Consider the following 20,567-nt stretch of genomic DNA (forward strand, 5'->3'; position numbering starts at 1 on the left):
CTTCTCAGTGTAGTCCATTATGTTAGGGTTCCTGAAGTTTCTTCTCAAGTCCCCATTGGTCAGGGGAGCCCATGTTCAAACTTTGTCCAATAAAATTAAAATATCAAACCTATAATTTCTACTAGTACACAGTTCACATGTCACTGATTGGCTTTTCTTGTAATGTCCTCATCATCTGGCTTGTCAGGTAACAATATTGTTGCAGCTTATACTCCAGTCAGTGTCTCCATTGTTCTCCTCATGAGAAAGTCAGTCTTACACACATTACACTTCTATTGTTACATTTGGCAAGAACAGCATCTTCTAGAAAGCTACAAGCACATTTGGTCAGCACAGTGGAAAATCACAACCCAATTCTTTAAGACGGCCATTTTTTATTACGCGCAAGAAATCCAGCTTGACATGAGGCCGTGCAACTAGGCCAAGACCTCAGCTAAGTTAAGGTTTTCAATTAATAAAGCAATTACATGATGCATAACCCCAAATATGATGTATTACTACATTAATTAAACATATGCTCAACATTTCATATTAATAAGCCATGGATAAGTACACTTTGTGAACATTGGTGGCCATTCATCGTGATCATACTTTCAAATGCGTGCATTATTTTTCCCTATGTTATTACAGTTTCTAGACAAATTCAACATTCAGGATACATGCATATTCATCAATAATTCTGTTAAAACTCTTGGGCTAGCACAGTCAGCCTGCCATCAGGAATATGCAGACTCTGCCGACAACAAAATTATTATTCACCTATTTTGCACCTGCACTTTCTTGTTAAACGACTGCAAGCTCCTCCTTCCAAACGCTTTTAATTCCTTTGGAATGAGAACTTGCAGACTAGCGCTAAATCTTTTGCATGAGAGGACAATTTGCTCATTTCAGCAAATTTATCAACATTTTAGTCAGTTAACAGCTGAATCTGACCATAGAAAATCGATTACCAGCATAAACTTTAATAATGGTGTACAATAGTCAGAACGTGAGCTGATGGGTGAGGGTGCTCTGCAACATCATACCTCTGCATAATAGCTTGCAACGTGCAAACAAGTTTCCTTAGCATTGGTTTGCAAGCATTGCAGTTTTAAAGAGCTTGTGAAAATCAGTGCCACCAGCTATTTACTAAAAGTATATATGCCCTATGTGGGACGGGTATGCCCAGATGTGGGTTCCATGCATACTGTCACTGGAACCAAGCTTTACCTGGCTGATGAGCTCATAACAAGAACAAAATCAGTCCTGGGTTGCTTGTTTTCCGGATCAATGAGGACTTAGCTTAGCAGTTCAGGCTCGACTGTGCCCATTAGAGCAGGGTCAAGATTGATTTGCATATAGCGGGTCCTAACTGAGGTGGCATGATGTGCAAAACAACAATAGACTGAGATAAGGCCCAAGTAATAACCAGTGACTGAGATTATTTCAAGCATTCTATTGACCACTTTTTGTATACGTTCTGATGTCACCCTAAGTGACATGAGGATGGGTATGCCAGACGTGGGTACAGAGCACACTATATCACTGGAACCAAGCTATACCTGGCTGAAGAGCCCATAACAAGGGTGAAACCGGTCCTGGGCTGCTTGTGTTCAGGTTCAGGGAGGACCTGGCTTGGCATTTCGGGCTGGAGTGTTCCCATAGGAGAAGGAAGGATCAAAACTGATTTGCATATAGCTAGGTCCAAACTGAGGTGGCACGGTGTGAGGATGGACTGAGATGCAGTTCCGAGTAATTACCAATGGCAGAGACTAATTCAAGCATTCCATCCATCACTTTTTTGAGACTTTATTATACCAGCCATTTGCATTCTTATGAATTGACTCTTTACTGTTTATTGGCACTATTATTTGTAGCTAATTGACGCTTAACAAGCCGCTATAGAAGCAGGTCTTTTGAAAGTCAGTCCCCTAAGATGGGTTGGTAACAGATGGACAGCGAATTATGTTTCTTTCCAAATGACAGATGTTTCAGACTGTACACGTTGCTAATGCTAAGTATACTTAAGTGATGATTTAGTTGCAATGTTTGCGTTTTTAATAATTCCCAATTGCATATAGAGGTTTTTAATTATTAACTTGATCTTAAGTGTATGGAAGGGTTTGTGGTTTCGAATAACTGAAATAAATTATTGTTTCTCACACACTTCACAATTGCAGAAGTGGGGGCTTGCATGAGCTAACAGTCCTCCATCTCTTTAGTGGTAAAGTGCTGCTATTGCAGTCACTGTTTCTTAAGGGGACAGAAGTTAAAGGGACAAGAAACAGAGGTTATGCTACAAAAGAAACTGGCACACCACAAAATTGACAGGGAAGATTATAGAAATGTCATGGAGTCATTATCTGCTCTCTCTGATGCCTCCAGCTACCATTCACACAGTTACCATCTAGAATGCTACCCACCGAGAAGGGCATGTGGTAACTATTGTTGCTTTGCAACAACAGGGTTAGTGGTAAATTAGGATTGATATATTTTGTTGCAAGCCAGAAGGGGTGGAGATTCATTTTACCTGTCCTTTCAAAACTCACAAAAAGTCAGAGTTTAGATTTTTGAGCCTCATAAGCTTATAACTTTGTGCATTGCAGGCTTTGCAAGTGAGAAAATCACTGGATGCATCAGCTTCTGGCTTAGTTATTAAATTATCTGTTCTTTTCCTGGTTTTCTTATTTTGACTTGATGTTTAATGCACTGCATCCATTTCACCATCACCTCACCGATGATCCACCTCCACACATTCTGAACACCAAGCTGAAAATGGAACCAGATCACTGAGGAACAGCTCTCCAACACCGGCATCAAGTCTCCCCCGCCTCCCACCACAGACGCTAGCATCTCAGCACAGAACTTCCACCAATGGATCTCCTAATGCGGCAACACCCTAGCACCTCTCTGTAAGGCCTCAGCTAAACACCACCTCAAGAAGGCCAGCTGGTTCTTCCCTGCACTCCAGACGCACCTGCAGATGGCTAGAGAAAAGATGGAGGAACAGCAAGTCCTCAGTCAATCAATACTCAGTCAGTCAATACTTTGAGGCCTTCAAACCTGCCACCAAATCCCACCACCAGAGTCACCAGGAAAGCCACCCTGCAGGACTGTACCAGCACCACCACTCACAACACCAAAGAGCTCTTCACCTTGGTCAAAGAGTTTGCCAAACTCCAATCAGACACAGTAAGCATCCCACCTTCTCAAGACCTCTGCGACAGGCTAGCCAACTTCTTCCACTGGAAAATCAAAGACATACACAACAGCTTTGGATCCCAAAACCCTCTGAGCCCTCCAACAACCCCCCAGATCCGACCTATCGAACTACCACAGACCCTGCACCGCTAGACCACCCTCACCACAGACCAGACCTGCACCATCATAAGCAGCATCCACTCCAGAGTCCCAATGGACCCCTGTCCTCATCACATTTCCAACAAGGCCAACACATCCATCGCATCTGAGCTCCAACACACCCTTAACTGTTCCATAAAGACAGACACCTTCCCAGAGGACTGGAAACATACCAAGATCCACCTGCTCTTGAGGAAGCCCACATCAGACCCCTGGGACCTCAAGAATTACCACCCCATCCCTCTGCTGCCTTTCCCAGCCAAGGTCATCGAAAAGGCCATCAACACTCAGCTCTGTAAGCACATCGAGGACAACAACATGCTGGACAACTCCCAATCAGGCTTCGGGAGCAATCACAGCACAGAGACCGCCCTCCTCGCTGCCACAGATGACATCTGGTCGTTTCTTGACCATGGCCATACAGCAGACCTCATCCTAATGGACCTATCGGCCATCTTTGACACAGTCTCACACCTCACCCTCTGCTCCAACCTCCACACAGCCGGCATCCGCAGAAAGGCCCTACAATGGATATGCTCCTTCCTGTCTGGTAGAAAACAGAGAGTCAGACTCCCGCCTTACCTGTCAAAACCTATGGAGATCAGCTGCGGAGTCCACAGGGCTCCTCCCTGAGCCCCACACTCTTCAACATCTACATGGCTCTGCTCGCATCCAGCACCAGGACCCACGGACTGAACATTGTCTCCTATGCCGACGATACCCAGCTGATCATCTCACTGACTGAAAACCCTACTACTGCCAAGAAGAATTTCCACAATGGGATGGAAGCTGTCACTGCCTGGATGAAGGACAGCAGCCTCAAGCTTAACTCCGAGATCCTCATCCTGGGACCATCCCCAGCAGCCTGGGGTGAATCCTGGTGGCCTTCGATCCTCGGCACCCCCCCACCCCAACAAACATCGCACGCAACCTCTGCTTCATCCTGGACTCATCGCTCACCATGACCCGCCTAGTCAACTCAGTCGCATCCTCCTGCTTTTACACACTCCACCTTCTCCAGGTGATCTACAAACGGATCCCAAAGGACTGCCGCAAAACCATAACACATGCCATGGTTACCAGCAGACTCGACTATGGCAACGCCCTCTATGCCAGACCCACCCAGAAGAACCTGAAAAAACTACAGCACATCCAAAACACCTACACCAGACTCATCTTGGACATTCCCCACCGTGAACATATCTCCAATGACCTAGAAGACCTCCACAGGCTTCCTATTGAGAAAATAATTAACTTCAAGCTCTTCATCCACACTTACAAGGCCCTCCACGACCTAGGACCCACCTACCTCAACCACTGCATCACCTTCTACTCCCCCACCAGACCTCTCTGCTCCACAATCACTAGTCACCGTTCTCTGCATACGGAAGACCTCGGCTGGTGGAAGATCCTTTGCTTACCTCCCGGCAAAGAGCTGGAACACCCTGCCCCTGCACCGCAGACAACCGTCGCTACCTCAATTCAGGAAGAACCTTAAAACATGGGTCTTCAACTGAAGCTCAGAGGACAAGCCCCGCTTAGTGCCTTGGGACCCTTCCGGGTGAGTTGTTGCACTTTATAAACCCTGATTTGATTTGATTTAATCCAGGCCCATTACTTTCTCTCTAATTCTCAGTTTCATTAACAACAAAATTTGAAAGTGTTTATTATGCCTAACATATTAAAAACTGGGACATTAATCTTCTCTCATACACACCTTCCCAGTGCAGTTGCACTTTTCAAACGTGCAGTAATTTCCTAATACTTAAGCGGAAAATCACCATTACTCTGGAGCTGGGAACTGCACCATTACAGGGTGTATTTATTTTGAGATACCTTTACATGTATAAGTCTCATACAGTACATATAAAACAATATCATGAATTAAAATAATGCATTTAGTAACAAATTGTTAACTCAATCACCAGTATTAAACAGTTCATTTATGATGGAAATCCACACTTTAAATGTATACCGTTACAAATTGTCCCTAGTGCATAAATAGTCAAAGATAAATATTTCTCTTATGTTGATTCTTGCAGGGAGCTTTTAAATGAGTAGATATTTTCATTTCTCTTGTTAAAATTACCATAATGCCACAGTAATGCATGATTTTTCGCTTAAAATCTGAACCCATTCACAAAAAGTGTAAAGTTCGCTGAGGCATAAAGATATACTGGTTTACTCATTGTGTATGAATCACTTTTGGTCTGTAAAAAAGGGCCATAAAGTGTGATGATATGTCGGAAAATGCTCATTTTGGATTTTTACGTTAGTGTATGAGCAGCAAACCAATCCTTCTATGAAGGATGGTATGTCGGAGGAAACGTAGTTCCCTACTTGATAAGCTCTTAAAACCCAGGAAAAAAACACAACGGGGAAGAAATAAAACCGGCTCCTTCAGCTTCATGGCGTTTAAGCTTTTTAATGATCTACTGCTATCCTTTAAGAAAATCAAGATTCAAAGTGCTTTTAGGAAAGTTTAAAAACTTTCATATATTGTTAATGTTGGCTACAGGTTAGACAGCAGTTTTCTCTCTATTATGAGTGTTTTTCAGTCACATGATTCCTTTCCGTGCACAAGCACTTTACAAACAAAACTATAAATACAAATATATATTCAGTTAACCAGTAATTCAGCATGTTATAAAATAATCATCCAGCAGATTGGATTGGTTGTAATGATAGCTATCTTCCTTACTGTCAACCTTACTCCTTCCTTTAACCTGTATAGGAGACATGACATGTGGAAGAATGTTCAATGCCAGAAATTAAGAGACAAAAACAGGACACCTGAAATGACATGACATATACATTAGCAAGCCCTGAAGAAGGTGCCTTCTTAAATGAAGGGCTGTAAAACCAAACTGCATATTCTTACCCCATGATGTTGTTTAATTAGTCATATTTTTTGTACTTCCTTCTCAGATGCTGCTAGTTCTCCACAATGCAGGAAAGGTATCTGATGCATATGAGAAAAGGTATACTGGAAAACTACAACTACATATAAATATCATCTTCTTCTTCGTGGGTTTCCTTCTGATATTCACAGGTTTGAGATTTCCCCCACCATCACAGAGAGTTTTGACGTCCTGCCTGGTTCCAGAGTAATACTTGACACTTATCAATTGAAAATGATCCCATGCGTAGCTGCCATAGTAATAGGAAAGTAATTTCCCATTCTCCAGCATGAGCTCCATCTCAAACTCACACTATTTGTCAAAGTATCTTCCTCTTTGTCAGCAGAAGGCTCTTCTCACAATTGAAAAATTCCCACCATCAGGAAGGATATGGAGGTCTTCCTGGATGGCTGGGGAGATGGAGTGAGTGTGAGGTGTGGCAGTGTGGAGGATTCTGACTAGAATCAATGTTAACAGCAACTGGTAAGTAACTTGTCTGTATTAAGCAAGAACAAATGATAAACTAACATGCAGCATTGACAGATCAGCACTGATTAATCAGTGTAAAGTTTTGTACTATGTTCTTGAGAAATAGCAGAGCAAAGTGAACCATATAAAAGGGACAAGTTCCACAGGAAGCTTAAATTCATGATTACAACTTCACAGTCAAGAGAAACTTAGATCTGGGAGCTTGTGTGGTTTTCAAATACTGGCGTTGCTTTTATACAAGGAGGTCACATGATGAGCGACTCTGTGCCATCACTGTTTGTAAAACTGGTGCAGCATGAGAGTCAGAAGCTCAGTATGAGGCTGTACAACATCATTTGATTAGATTGACTAAACATGCATACTTTTCCACACCTCAATTCTCTTTGTCCCTCTTGCAGATTCCTTGAATATGGCGAATATAAAGGAAATCTTTATGGCACTAGTATTGACTCTGTGCGAGCAGTTTTTGATGAAGGGAAGGTCTGTATAGTGGATCTGGACCCACAGGTAAGAAGAGAAGACATGTTCTTGACACATTCTTTGGGTGGGACAGATCAAGGGCAGATGTAGTGTACTATTTCTTCAGAGAAGATCAACGCTCAGAATTCAGTATTTTATAAGGATCCATATAGCATGAAGGATACTTGCTTATAGTCTACTTGCAATAGAATCTCATTATTTTCAATTTTCCTAATATAAGAAAGTGCTCTTTCCCAAACGTATCATGTAGGGGTGCAGAATCAGCTTTGGAAAATATCAACTTACTCCTAGTCCCCATCTGGTGTTCTCATTATCTCTAGGTTGAAGTGAAAGTACATAAATGTATTGGGCCCTCAATTGGTAAACTGTCTCACTGAAATATGGATTTAGCATAACTTTCTTTATAAGAACCAGGAGTTGTAGATTTTCGACAAGTTATACTGAAATAACGCACAGAAGGCAAGCCTCCTTCAAGCCACTGATAAACATCCTCTATTGTGAGCATGAACTACCATATTACACTCAAAGAATGTCACTAACCTTTTGAGAGAAAAGTCTCTAGCATTCAGTATTTTGTAGACTGGCATGCATTTCTAAATATTTAACATAGTAGCATTAATTACAGACTTTTATGCAGGTGTTTATTTGTATGTAGTAGGCTTTTTTATGTGGTCAACAAGGTAAATAGACTAGTACCACTGGAAGCAACAATCACATCTTTACTGCAGGTCATGTGATCAGATCTTAGACTTACGACCTGATGTAGAGTTTGCCAGACATGATACTCTGTCAAAACAGGGTGGATATCCCATCTGCCGTATTACAAGGCTATATCGCAGGAACGTCTACTGGGAACTGTGTGCTAGAAAGCGAATCATGCCACAAGCTGGTTCTAGAAAAAAATCTATACACAAGAGATATCTTTGGCCTGTGGAACTTTTTAACTGGATTTATTCACAACAACTCAGAATACAAAATTCTGAACTTTCTCGCGCAAATGGAGGTACAAGAGACTCAGGGGGAAGAGATTTTGAATTTCTGCTTAAAGGCATTTAGGTATGCTTTTCTTTTGTGCCCATTCATTCCCAGAATCGTGTCTAGGAGTTGAGGAAGATGCACATTGACATGAATAGCCACATTTTATGCTTAGTAGACCTACTACACAGTCTGATGTCATCCCAATATGAATGCCATGCCAACTGTGCTCTCCTACATAAGCGCACAGGACTGGTGACAGTACAGCCTCCCTGGTCCTGAAAACATAGTAAGTTTGTTTCTAGATCATTTGGACATTCAGGAAGACTGTTGCACGATGTTTTTATTCTGCCACAGAGTGTTCCTCAGACAACGTGTTCCAAGTGTAAGAGACTGTATTTGATACAAAGGAAAGGTCTTGCACTTTGTGACATGCATTGTGAATCAAATGTTCTCAGACCTCGAACACCTAGCTCTAGAAAGCCTCATGTACCCAGCATTATTGGGATTCACATTCTTTCCAAATCATACACAATATAATATTATGCCGTAATACCAAGAAAATTAATCATTTCTGGTGCTAAATGCAAGATGTTCTCTGCTATGATATGGATTAATTTAAGGACATTTGAAAGTGGGACGAATTGAGTATCTTCTTTGTTCAGGCCTCAGAGGGTCAAGGGATATCCAAACAAGCCGTTTTCAGATGGATGTCCATATCGAACTCCTTTTGTCATAACCAAGCTAACAGATGTTTAAGAGGGAGGGTGGCACTAAATTTCACCACAGGAATGCTGAAGACGACCCTTAAAGGAGAACAGAATGTGGCTATTTGTAGAATGTTGCACAATTTTAATGCTTGTATATCCAGTCCAGGACAGTAGCAATTAAAGGGATAGGAGGCCAGTGTTGACACCCTCCTTAAGGGATGAAAGCCCATGTGTTAGCCCCTTTGGTTTATATAGTTTGCCTGATTTTCCTCTGTGAAGAAATTCATGTATTAAGTGTTTTCTGATGTAGGTCAGGCATATCTAAGAAACGTTTGCATTTGCACTTTGATATGAAGACATGCACATAAAATCACGTGATGTTGGCACATGCGCTAACATCTGACATACTCATAAAATGCAGAATAGGTAGTATGAGTTGATGTAAAGCAAAAGAGAGGACTCAGGTCATTTAGCCACTGACCTACTGCAGCTGCCAGGAATACATGTGATGCCCACCACACAGCCCTAATTCACCATAACCGGCAGGAGTATGTGTTTATATTATGTAGTGGGAACATTGACAATTTACAAACCTCAGCCTGCACATTAGAAAATAGCGAGGAGTCCTTGGCAGCGCAAACTGAAAGTTCCAGATGAGGAGATGAAAGTGATTCAAGACAGCTCTTTGGAAGCCTCCTGTCTAAAAATTTACCAAAAAGGACCAGGCAGTGAAAAACGATGCATACAAAAATAAATGATGACACTGCCTACAGTTTTGAGGATGTGAAAAGAGTAAAAATGGCCCGAGCATTAGATGAGAAGTGATTCCCAACACTGACATGAGGTAGTAGATCACAAGATGTTTTGCCCTGCACATTATCATGAGACTATAAGATGGGAAGGCCTTGAGAATGTTAATGCTGGGCAGGAATGCAACATCTGCCTAGTTGCCTTGTGGCACATGGCACATCAAAGCCTACTGAAAGTTAATATATGTTGTAAAGTGCCCCTTTTTGGATGGTCACCCCCCACTTTTTGCTGTCAGATGCTGTGGATTTTGACCTGTTATTGTACTGAGGCCTTCTAACCAGGTCCCAGTACCAATTCTCTTTTCCTTAAAATGGTATGTCGAATTGCTAGGCCAATTGGCAATCACCTTACCGCCCCTGTAAGCCCCCAGTAAATGGTGCCCAGGGCAAGGGTGGTAAAGGGGGTACCAGGGCTGATTGTACCACCCTAAGTACCCCAAGTAAAAGAGACACTGCTGAGCTGCCATGTCAGCCTGCACGAGCAGCCTGCTGCTTGAGTGAGACTCTGCCCACACCAGGAGCAGGCACAGTCCCTGTTACTCCCCATGGACAGGTCAGTCACACCCAAGGCAGGCCCCCTCTAGCCCAGGGGACAGGGTGCACTGTTCCATGAGTAAGGGCATATGCTCAGGTGCACATATGCCCCTGTGCTGGCATTTACACTGCAATACTGGCCTGTTTAGCCGGCGGTCCTTTGGATAACATGGGCTGGATCTGACCACTGCTCAGATGTCCAGCTCTGAATTGGCCCAGCCAAATTCTGTCATGTTTGGTATCAAACACTGTGCGTTTTAACCCTGAACATGATGCCCCTGTTTAGCATTAAAAAGCAGATGCTTAGATGGCACCCTTAGAGGGTGCTCACCAAGTTAACCAGTCCTGTACTGTTTTGGCGGGCTCTCCCGAGCAGCTGCCGCCACAGACAGAATTCCGACATCCTGCTAGTGGAGCTAGCCCATTGGCAGGCCACAAGACGCCTGGACAGGAAGGAGGTCACACCTCCTCCCTCCCTGGCTCGCTACTGAGATTAGCATCAGGGCAGTAATCCTCAAAGGCTCCCCCGCCTGTGATGTGCAGAGGGCTGTCCCCCCCAGTGGAGGACAAATACCTACCTGCCTGGTCGGGCAGGCGGGAAATTAGATATGCTGGAGGTGTGCAACTCCCTCAAACTAGACACACTTTCAAGGGTGGGCTAGGAGGTCTGCATGGCCAAGGATGGGTTGTGCCATCTTGGCAGACCCCTAGAATAGTGGGTTCTGGATAGAAAGTGACATACTCCCCACAGGAATTCGTCACTACTGGGGCAGACTAGCCGCAGGTACAGTAGCCCATTTGCCACTGTCCCGCACACACTTAAATGCCCCCTAAACCAGGATTTAAGGGAATCCATGGTACTAGAACTTAGATCTTACCCGGACAAAAAGAAAGACGCACAAAGAGATGCCTGTACCAACAACAGGACCTGGACTCCATCCCCAGCGCAAAGAAGAGGACACAGAGTGACCTACGGAGACCAGAACTGGAACCATGTGCCCAGCGTGTGCTAGTTGTGAAAACTCATTGGTACTAATCAGGGGACCCCCTTGGAGACGGAAACTCGAAGGAAGACCTCCTTGAGTGGTGGTACTAGTCCCCTGCAAATTACAGGAGTAAAGAAGTGCTGAGGTCCAAAAACTGCGACCTGACAGACTCTGAGTGCCTGAGCCCAAAGAAACTCAGTGTCCAGCATCTAAGGAGTGGAAGTGACGCCCGCGCCAAGTTTCAAACCTCTACTCCCCACCAAACGACCTTCAGCTGCCAGAAAGCTTGTAGACCACCCTTGCAGCTACCAAGGCTTGTTGGACATCTGCACGGAAACCAATGGCCCTGCGATGTTCACTGACTCCAGAACAGCCCCCCAGCATAGGGACTGACATTGTCAGCAACCCACCTCCTGTTGGTTTGTAGCCTGAAGGAAGTGACTTTGACTGGAGCAGCAAAGCAGCTTTGGCACGACCAGCCTGATGATTGACAGCTATGACTTACCTCTGCACCCGGAGCCACCCGACGAGGTGATGAAGAACCAGGAATTAAATCTTGGTCCTGACCCCTGGAAGACCTCTAGATCTGAAGGGTAAAGTGTGAGTCTACCCTCAGGTCCAGCACCTTAAGTTCCCATGGGTTCGCCGGAACTCACCTTAGAAGTGCCAAGTGCACACTATTTTCTCCATTCTTCAATGGAAGCCCTTTAAATCTGGTGTCTAAATTAAGATTGTCAACTATCCATATCAGCAGACCAACACTTATGACCCATACCACTTTCCCACCACACACCCATGTGCCAGGGCTAAGAATGTATCTGTGAAGGGGGATATAACATCTGCAACCTGCTATCAGCCTGTAGTTGGTGGTAGAAGAGGATGAAAGCTGGCTGCAGTATCTAATAAAATGCCATAGGGAATCAGTAACTGATGGGCAGCAATAGAAACACGAAGGAAGACACCCATCAACTGGTTAGTGTAGTGTATCTGCTTAACCATTGTAGTACCTACGAAAACTCTCTCTATGGAGGCTATTATGTTTTAATGTTGAGATCTGAGCTATCGCTTCTCACACTACTTCCTGAGAGGCCTTTGTCTGCTCAACCTACTACCATGAGTCATGTTCATGTCCTGATTTGCACAGCCGTTCTAGGACGGATCCTAGGACACCAGTGACAAATGACCTCAACCAAAATTAGGGCCCAGTAATCCTTGCCTGACATTTGTTTTACCGCCCCAAAAGGGGCCGGACACAAAGGGTTAAGAAATCATGGATTAATTTTCAAAGGATGCATGACATAACTTAAGCTACCGATTATGTTTGTGGGAATCAATGTGCATGGTGATATTTATTAGAAACTGCATTATTAGCTAAACCCAATACCATGTATGGTTCATCCTCCTATATGTTAATTATTTTGATTAATGTTTTTCTAGAGTAAACTTCATTGATTAAGTGTTTTTGCTCTTTAAACAAAACAACGCAGTCAAGGAGCAATAAGGATTTATCTGTAAGATGAAGAATCATATTTGATTGAATTATAGACATCTGATCTGAGCTGATTCAGATGAAGGTGCAAAAGATGAGTTTTTAACAGTTTACTGAAAGTTAATGGGGTTGGCTGCTATTTTTAGCTTGGCTGGTGATAGTAAGTATTTGATCTTCAAGGTGAATGAGCTTATCTCTTGATGTGTGGGATGAATACAATTGTGGCATCAAATTTCAAGCCCCATGACTTTACTGTGTATGCAATTAAGAAGAAGAAGAAACTATCCACCTTAAATGGCAGATCAAATTTTTTTTATGCTTGGTGATAAAAAGTAGAAACTTGTGATTTTAGAATAAGGATATTGACATCCAGCATTGCAGTTCCATGAGCGTAGAGGGTAGACGGTAGAATGAAGATATCATTGATGGATCATGTTTTTAGGTATGGTCTGTCCTCAGCTAGTCAACTGGTATGAAGGTGCACTAAAACATACCTATACAAACAGGACAAGTTTCGACTGAATTCTGAAAAAGATCAGCTTCTGATTGTTGTTCATCCACCACAGCTTCTGTCCAGCAAGGTGGAAGGATGTCAACATATGCAGTAGAGGAACTCCACAGACAGGTGTTGTCTGTGTTACATCAAGCACCCCCATGGATTTAGGCACCTCTCCCTCCCAGTTGTGTTGAATGTGGACATGTCTGGCTTGCACTCTAGGCCAAGGATGTGCCCACTGGTGCCTGACAGAGTCTGAAACACTTTGAAATAAGTATAAAATCTATGCAACAATGTTGCTTAAGAGGTGCACTGCGAGGAACTACAGTTTAGACAGTAAAGTGTGTGGGTCATGCCAATAAAACATGAAAAGTCCCAGAATTTTTCATGTGTGTTGCAGATATTCTGCCCTTGGGTGACTCGCACGTACCTCCAGGGTTCCATAAAAATTTGTCCAAGGGAACCTCAGTCTTATACATAGAAATTCAAGACCAATCCTAATCGATTGCATTACCAAATCTATTAGACTCAAAATTCCAACCCATGTTTAAATGGATCTTTGACGAACTTTCGCAAATCGAACAATCTGTGTTTGACCTAGATAAAACATCTGTTTGCAGAGAGGCAGAGATTTAGACTGTCAATAATGGACTTCCTGAGTTTAATTACCCCACAATTACTTTGGCACAACCTAAGACCGTATGGAGTCAACACGATCAATCGCAAATAAGACATGAAAGGTTCTTCAGCAGGAGCATAATTTGAGAAATAAGTGGTTTGATAAAAAATGCAAGTTTGCTAGTATGGTTATATAGAGCTATAAAAGGGAAGCATGTGTAAAGCTAAGTGATCCTTCTTTAACTAACAAGTCACCAGGTTTCTGGAGGACGTTAAACAATCCTCCGTTTTCCCCAGAGGATTATAGGGCACATGTGAATATTTCTGCTTGGGTAGACCATTTTTCCACTTTATACAGTTAGCAATCCTCCTGAATACTAAAGAACCCCTGACTTTCTCTATAGATTAACTCATCCATGCTTAAAACGCTAGTCCAAGTAATAAGACCCCTAGTTCCTCACAGTGTGTCATTGGAGTTATATAGACATAACCCAACTCTTTGTTGCCCTTTGTTAACTGTTGCATTAAACACTATGGCACGACTCTTTATCACAGATTCATGGCCTTAACCCATCATTGTTCACATCTTTAAGCAGAGAGCTAGGGATAACCCTAAATGTTTTTGCCCAATCACATTGCTCGATTCCCAGGCCAAAGACTTTCTCAAGGTTCCTTTGATGTTTCTTCAGACAAGATAGAGGGATTTTGGCAGACACATTATGCCTTTGGTCCAGGCCTTGGCACTGTACTTATTAATCATATAGTATGTGAATCTGTAATGGGGCACTTTACATGTGGCCTTTGTGAACCACAACTTTTGACTGTGTAAAACTGGACAAAAAATTGGGAAATAATGACTTAAACTGACTAGTTTGATTACAAGTTATCCAGTGCATCCTAAGGAGGTAGCCAGTAAGTTCAAAATGAGAATATTATAGCTGAAAATCCTACACATGATCTACTACAATAGAAGTCGATCATAAACAATGGGCAGGACTCCAAGTCTACAATGATTACAGTGTGGGGTGGGTGAAGGTACATTCATGGCATGCACACTGTGGGTGTGCACCTCCATAGCCAAATACTGGGCCGTCATCATTGAAGAAATGAAAGTTATTCTTGATGTGGTCATTCCTGCGATGCCACAATTCATCTTATTGGGAGTCCCAAGCGATGTTGACCTCACACAAGCTCACCTTGTCATTAAGGATTTAAGCTAGCAAAAAGGGACACTGCTATGCTGTGAGCAGGCCACAACTGCCACTAAAAAGTCAATGGCTCATAGGCATGGCTATGTGCATGGAGGTTGCAAGAGTGGTCTGTATTAGTAGAGGATGCTCTAAAAAGTTTGACAAGGTGTAGAACAGGTGGAGGGAGCACTGTAGTTTGGGATGGGAGGGGGAAGAGCACTATCTTAAAGTTTACTACTGGTGCGTTATCATGGGAGGCATGTCTCCCACATTCGACTGCTTCTGGAAGGGGTGATTCAGCGCAGGTGTACACTGAAGAGTTGGCCTGCTAAGATGTACTGTTTCTGTGCAGATGGATTGCACTGAAGCAGACGTGCACTATGATAAATGCGTTGGAAAAAAGGGACGTATGCTGTTTTCATATGGTTATCACTTGTTTCATATAGTAAAAACCAAAATAAAAACATTCAAAATATATATATGTCTCCAATGCACGCTTGGCCCAGGAGGAAAATCTACAGAATATTTTGCCTCAGCAGCAGAAGTATGTCAGGGCTGTGTCCTGGCGTCTTTTTGTTTTTATATAAAAGGTACCTGGAGGGAGTTTTGAGAAAAAGTAATCAGAGCACACCAAGGGCGAGCAGTAACCACATATCCGCACTGCTGTATGTGGACAATGCCTTCATTTTGTTAAGAACAAACAATGGGTTTCACGAGTTGATCACATGTTATGCATCATGTACGAACGATCAGACACTTAAAAAAAGTAAAAACGTTTTTTTATGAATCTCAGCCCAAGACATGACCCAAAAGCATGAATTCAGATGCACAGGTCATCCTTGTAAAGGTGGTCTATTACCTTGCGGTCGCTTTTGATTCCAAGTTGAATTGGACAGACGACTTACTAGCAGAATAACTAGTTTTCAGGAAACTCAGGGATGGTTTTTTGCCACACAGAAAAATTAGGTCATGCACAGGGGCATAGCTTTGGGGTGGAAAGGGTGTTTGGGGTGTTACACCGCCCCTCTAATAAATGTATTTTGTGGTAAACAGTAGGGTACAGGTGCTTTCAATTGGGCATGGTGAGTTGTCACACTCACACACTCTCCCTCTGTTTGAAAAAAGAATGGAGAAATGTTGGTTATTTCACAAAATAATGTGTTTTCTCTCACTTAGTACCCCTACCAATCCGTATTACTCTCCCTTTACACTGCCTCTTAAATACCTCTTGTGCCCCTGCTTGTCATATTATATATTTTAACATCATGGGGTAAATTTACAAAGAGCCTCTTTACGAGTTTGGCGGGCCAACTGTCAGCCCGCCAGCCCTGGGGTGAGGAGACCGTCATAAAGCTGGAGGTCTACACACCTTGCCCTATTAGGAGGTTTCTGCCAGTCAGCCCGGTGGATACAGTGAAGCAGCATTGGCCTAGCTCCTCAGGGAGCCGCGGCCAATACCATCGCACAGAGGGTGCTCACAGCACCCTCAGAATGCGCTCTGTCTACAGCAGCAGGCAGTACACACTCTGAGAGTGGTCAATGCAGATAAGAAATGGGTCTTTAACCCATTTTGTAGAATGGAGATCAATGGGAAGGTGCAGTTTTAATGCAGATTGATAATTTATGTGAGCGATATCGTCTAACTAGATTTAAAGTCAGCACTATATACTATCAGTTGTCACCATCTACAATTCTGATCACCACGCAGATAGATGAACCAACTATGATCTTTGATCTTCAAGAACATTCTTTTATCTACCTCTGCTGCCACACCAATAAGAAGAATCATCTATAATTCTTTAACTACAGGAATCTTTCGAGAAGACCTAAAAAGGCATACATATGCCCACTATTAAAGAAAACAAACCAGGACCTGCATGACTCCAACAACTACAGACCTATCAAAACTAGACCTTTTTCTGAGCAAACGTATAGAAAGAGCAGTATTCGCCTAGATGTCTCAATTCATTGAAGATAACTCCATACTTTTATACTACCAAATTGGATTCCGCCCAGGAAGAGGCACAGAATCTGCCCTCATTGCCATCAGAGATGACCTTAAAAACACAGTAGACAGCAATGGGGTTGCTACACTACTTCTCTTAAACTTTTCAGCTGCTGTTGATACAGTTGACCATGACATCATAATACAAAGAATCTACGAAGCAGGCATAGAGGGCATTGCTCTCGATCTTATCACATTCTACCTTCAAAACAGAACAAATGTCATCTATACCTCCTCTTTGTCATTCAAACCGTAGTTCGAAAAAGCAGGAGTCCCTCAAGGCTCAATCATCTCACCCATGCTTTTCAACATCTACGAAAAGTCATTACTGACATTGATCATTGAATTTCAGCACACATGCTACAACTATGCAGATGACACACAAATGCTCTTTAAACTGGAAAGCCCCAAAGACATTGGAAACTCAAATGTTTTCAGTTGCCTTTAGAGCCGTGGGATGACATGGAGTCATCTCAAATTGAATGCTTCCAAAACAGAAATACTCACATGTTGTGATTGGAAAAATTATGACTTACTCTGCACTTGGCCTGATGATCTGGGACCACCCCTAAAGCTTATAAAAAAGTAAGAAATCTTAGAATTACCTAGACTCAAAGTTGACAATAAATGCCCAAGTGGACAAATTAGCAAGATAAAGCTTCATCACCATGAAAACTCTGCAACACATCTTCCACCACCTGGGATTTCCACACAAGATCCAGCCTGCTATCTTTCTTGTACTGTCTAAACTATATTATGCCAATGGCCTCTGCCACATATCATCTATATCAACTGTGAAAAGGCTACAATGGATTCAGAACTCTGTTGCCAGACTACTCCTACATTTAAAGCCACAAGCCCACATCTCCCTTGCCTTCAGAGCCCTACATTTATTACCAGTTGGCAGACGATCCACTTTCAAGCTGCTTTGTAACACCCACAAAGCAATACATGGAACAGGATCACTTTTCATCAGAAATAAAATCACTGAATACATTCAACAACTGAACCTCCACTCAAGATTAGTACCTCTCTAAAAAAAACACCATACAAGAAAAAGACATAGGGGGTCATTCCGTCCCCGGCGGGCGGCGGGCACCGCCCGCCGGGCGGAAACCGCCCAAACACCGCCCCGCGGTCAAATGACCGCGGGGACCATTTTAACTTTAAGATGGCCCGCCGGCCCAGCGGGAAAGCCCCAGCAAAGATGAAGCCGGCTCCGAATGGAGCCGGCGGATTTGCTGGGGTGCGACGGGTGCAGTCGCACCCGTCGCGATTTTCAGTGTCTGCTATGCAGACACTGAAAATCTTTGTGGGGCCCTGTTAGGGGGCCCCTGCAGTGCCCATGCCATTGGCATGGGCACTGCAGGGGCCCCCAGGGGCCCTAAGACACCCGTTCCCGCCAGCCAGGTTCTGGCGGTTAAAACCGCCAGAACCAGGCTGGCGGGAAGGGGGTCTGAATCCCCATGGCGGCGCTGCTTGCAGCGCCGCCATGGAGGATTCTTTTGGGCAGGGGTAAACCAGCGGGAAACCGCCGGTTGCCCCTTTCTGACCGCGGCTTTCCCGCCGCGGTCAGAATTGCCCATGTAGCACCGCCAGCCTGTTGGCGGTGCTACCCCCGGCCTCCACCCTGGCGGTCATAGACCGCCAGGGTCAGAATCAGGCCCATACTGTTCAAGCGACCAGACTATGGAATTAATTGCCACCAAATATAAGATCCACAGATAACTATCTTATCTTCAGAAGAATACACAAGAGTTGCCTCTTTCTTACACAACATCTATACTCAAACACTAATGTACAGCATATCCCTGTGTATGTAAACATTTATAATTTGATAATATGTATATATCTAGATATGCGTATTTCTTTGTTCAAATATGTATAATAACTATGTTTTTTAAAATATTTAGATACTCTTAAGGTTGTGCTAAACAGTGGTGTATGTATAACAGTTAGTTAAACATATATACATGATTCTATGCTTAACATGTTCTTAGATCATTGCATAGCTTTTTATATAAATTGTTTGATTATTTATCAACAGCACTTCACTATAGAAATGTTGAGGAAAAAGTTACATTTTAAATAAATACATTTAAAAAATGAGTTCTAAAAAATACACACATTAATTACCTTCAAGTACTGCAACACTTGAAAATCTGCGTTTATAGAATACAACTTTAAATTTCAATATATTATCTTCCTTATACATATATACCCTTTCTATGTAGTCATATATTTATTACTTTACTGCTACTGTAAAAGAAAAGGGAAAAAACGTTCACTCCCTCCAATGCACTACTCTCTCTCACCTTATACCTCTCTCAATCTATCCTCTATCTCTACTCTCTGACTTATCCTAAACCTCATTCAACTGCAATGATCTCCAAAATAACCCTTCTTCCCTACTCTGTCCGTCCTGGCTCACCCCAAACCTCATTTTACTACTATGATTTCACAAACAACCCTTCTAAATTCTTCCCACATGTATTTCTCCTTTTACTCATCCCAAACCTCATTTTAGTACTATGATCTCCCTAATTGTTTCAACAGACTCTTCCCTCATTCATCTCTCCTTCTACTCATCCCAAACTTCATCTTACTACTACATTTCTCAATTAACACTTTTTAGATTCTTCCCTCTTCCAGCCCTCCATTATTCTTTTCAATCCAACTAACAGACTCACATGTCCACAGTTCAAATTAACTCATATTTCCCTATACTAATTCACCACTAATCCTATTGGTTACAGGAGTAGCGCGCTATCTGCCGAAAAGCACTTCGAAGCCTCATTAGGGGTAGTAAGCGCTATATAAATACAACTCCAATGACAATCTGTATCTTTTTCCGCCATCATTAGAAATGTCCTCACAGGAAATATATTATTTGAATTTTAAAAGAAAGCCAAATTAGAGCTTGTCATTCAGCCTTTATATCTTCTTTTATTCCCAACCCCCTTAATCAGTCATATGGTAGGACGTTTCATGATTATTGGTGTAAGAAAGTGCTTGATAATGGCAGACTGTGAAAATTCTTGAGCACATTGTGAAGTCTTTAAATGTGATGGGTTTTATCATTTTTATAGACTAATAGCCTGTTGTTTAATGCAGATGTTTTTGCCAATGTGATGATAAGAAATCTTTCAATGATTATTTCTATATAATGCTTTATATTTTTTTAACAAGTGATGTCTACTTACTTACTGTTATTCTATATTACAATGTGTGTGTTTTAACATAACCTTCCTTGTTATACATGCATTGAGTCAAATGCATATCTTTATATATTTTTTATATTTTGTAATTCTTGCAAAAAAATGATGTATTTTTGCTGTGAACATTTCAGTAATAGTATAATGCTCTTTATGTACAATAACTCTCTTTTTTGTTGTATACTACTGTTCTTAAACCCCTGCTCCCGTTTCTATGCACTGGTGAAATATGCCTCTACAATGGAATTAATACTATATTTGTGAGGTTTCATAGGTAGAACATGAGCTCTACACTGATTTGTGGCCGTAAAAGGCTTTTGAATCGAAGAGTA

The 20,567-nt window shown here is 42.6% G+C and overlaps 1 protein-coding gene across 3 annotated transcripts in view; it reads left to right on the forward strand.

Annotated features, from left to right (window-relative positions):
• MPP4 (MAGUK p55 scaffold protein 4) overlaps positions 1–20,567 on the forward strand; it is a 245,382-nt gene that overhangs the window by 188,287 nt on the left and 36,528 nt on the right. For all 3 annotated transcript variants that reach the window (XM_069226059.1, XM_069226058.1, XM_069226061.1), the window contains one exon: positions 7,127–7,235. In XM_069226059.1, the coding sequence (XP_069082160.1) occupies positions 7,127–7,235 (109 nt within the window). The remainder of the gene's footprint in view (positions 1–7,126; positions 7,236–20,567) is intronic.

The sequence above is a fragment of the Pleurodeles waltl genome, chromosome 3_1 (assembly GCF_031143425.1).
Source record: "Pleurodeles waltl isolate 20211129_DDA chromosome 3_1, aPleWal1.hap1.20221129, whole genome shotgun sequence".
NCBI lineage: Eukaryota > Metazoa > Chordata > Amphibia > Caudata > Salamandridae > Pleurodeles > Pleurodeles waltl.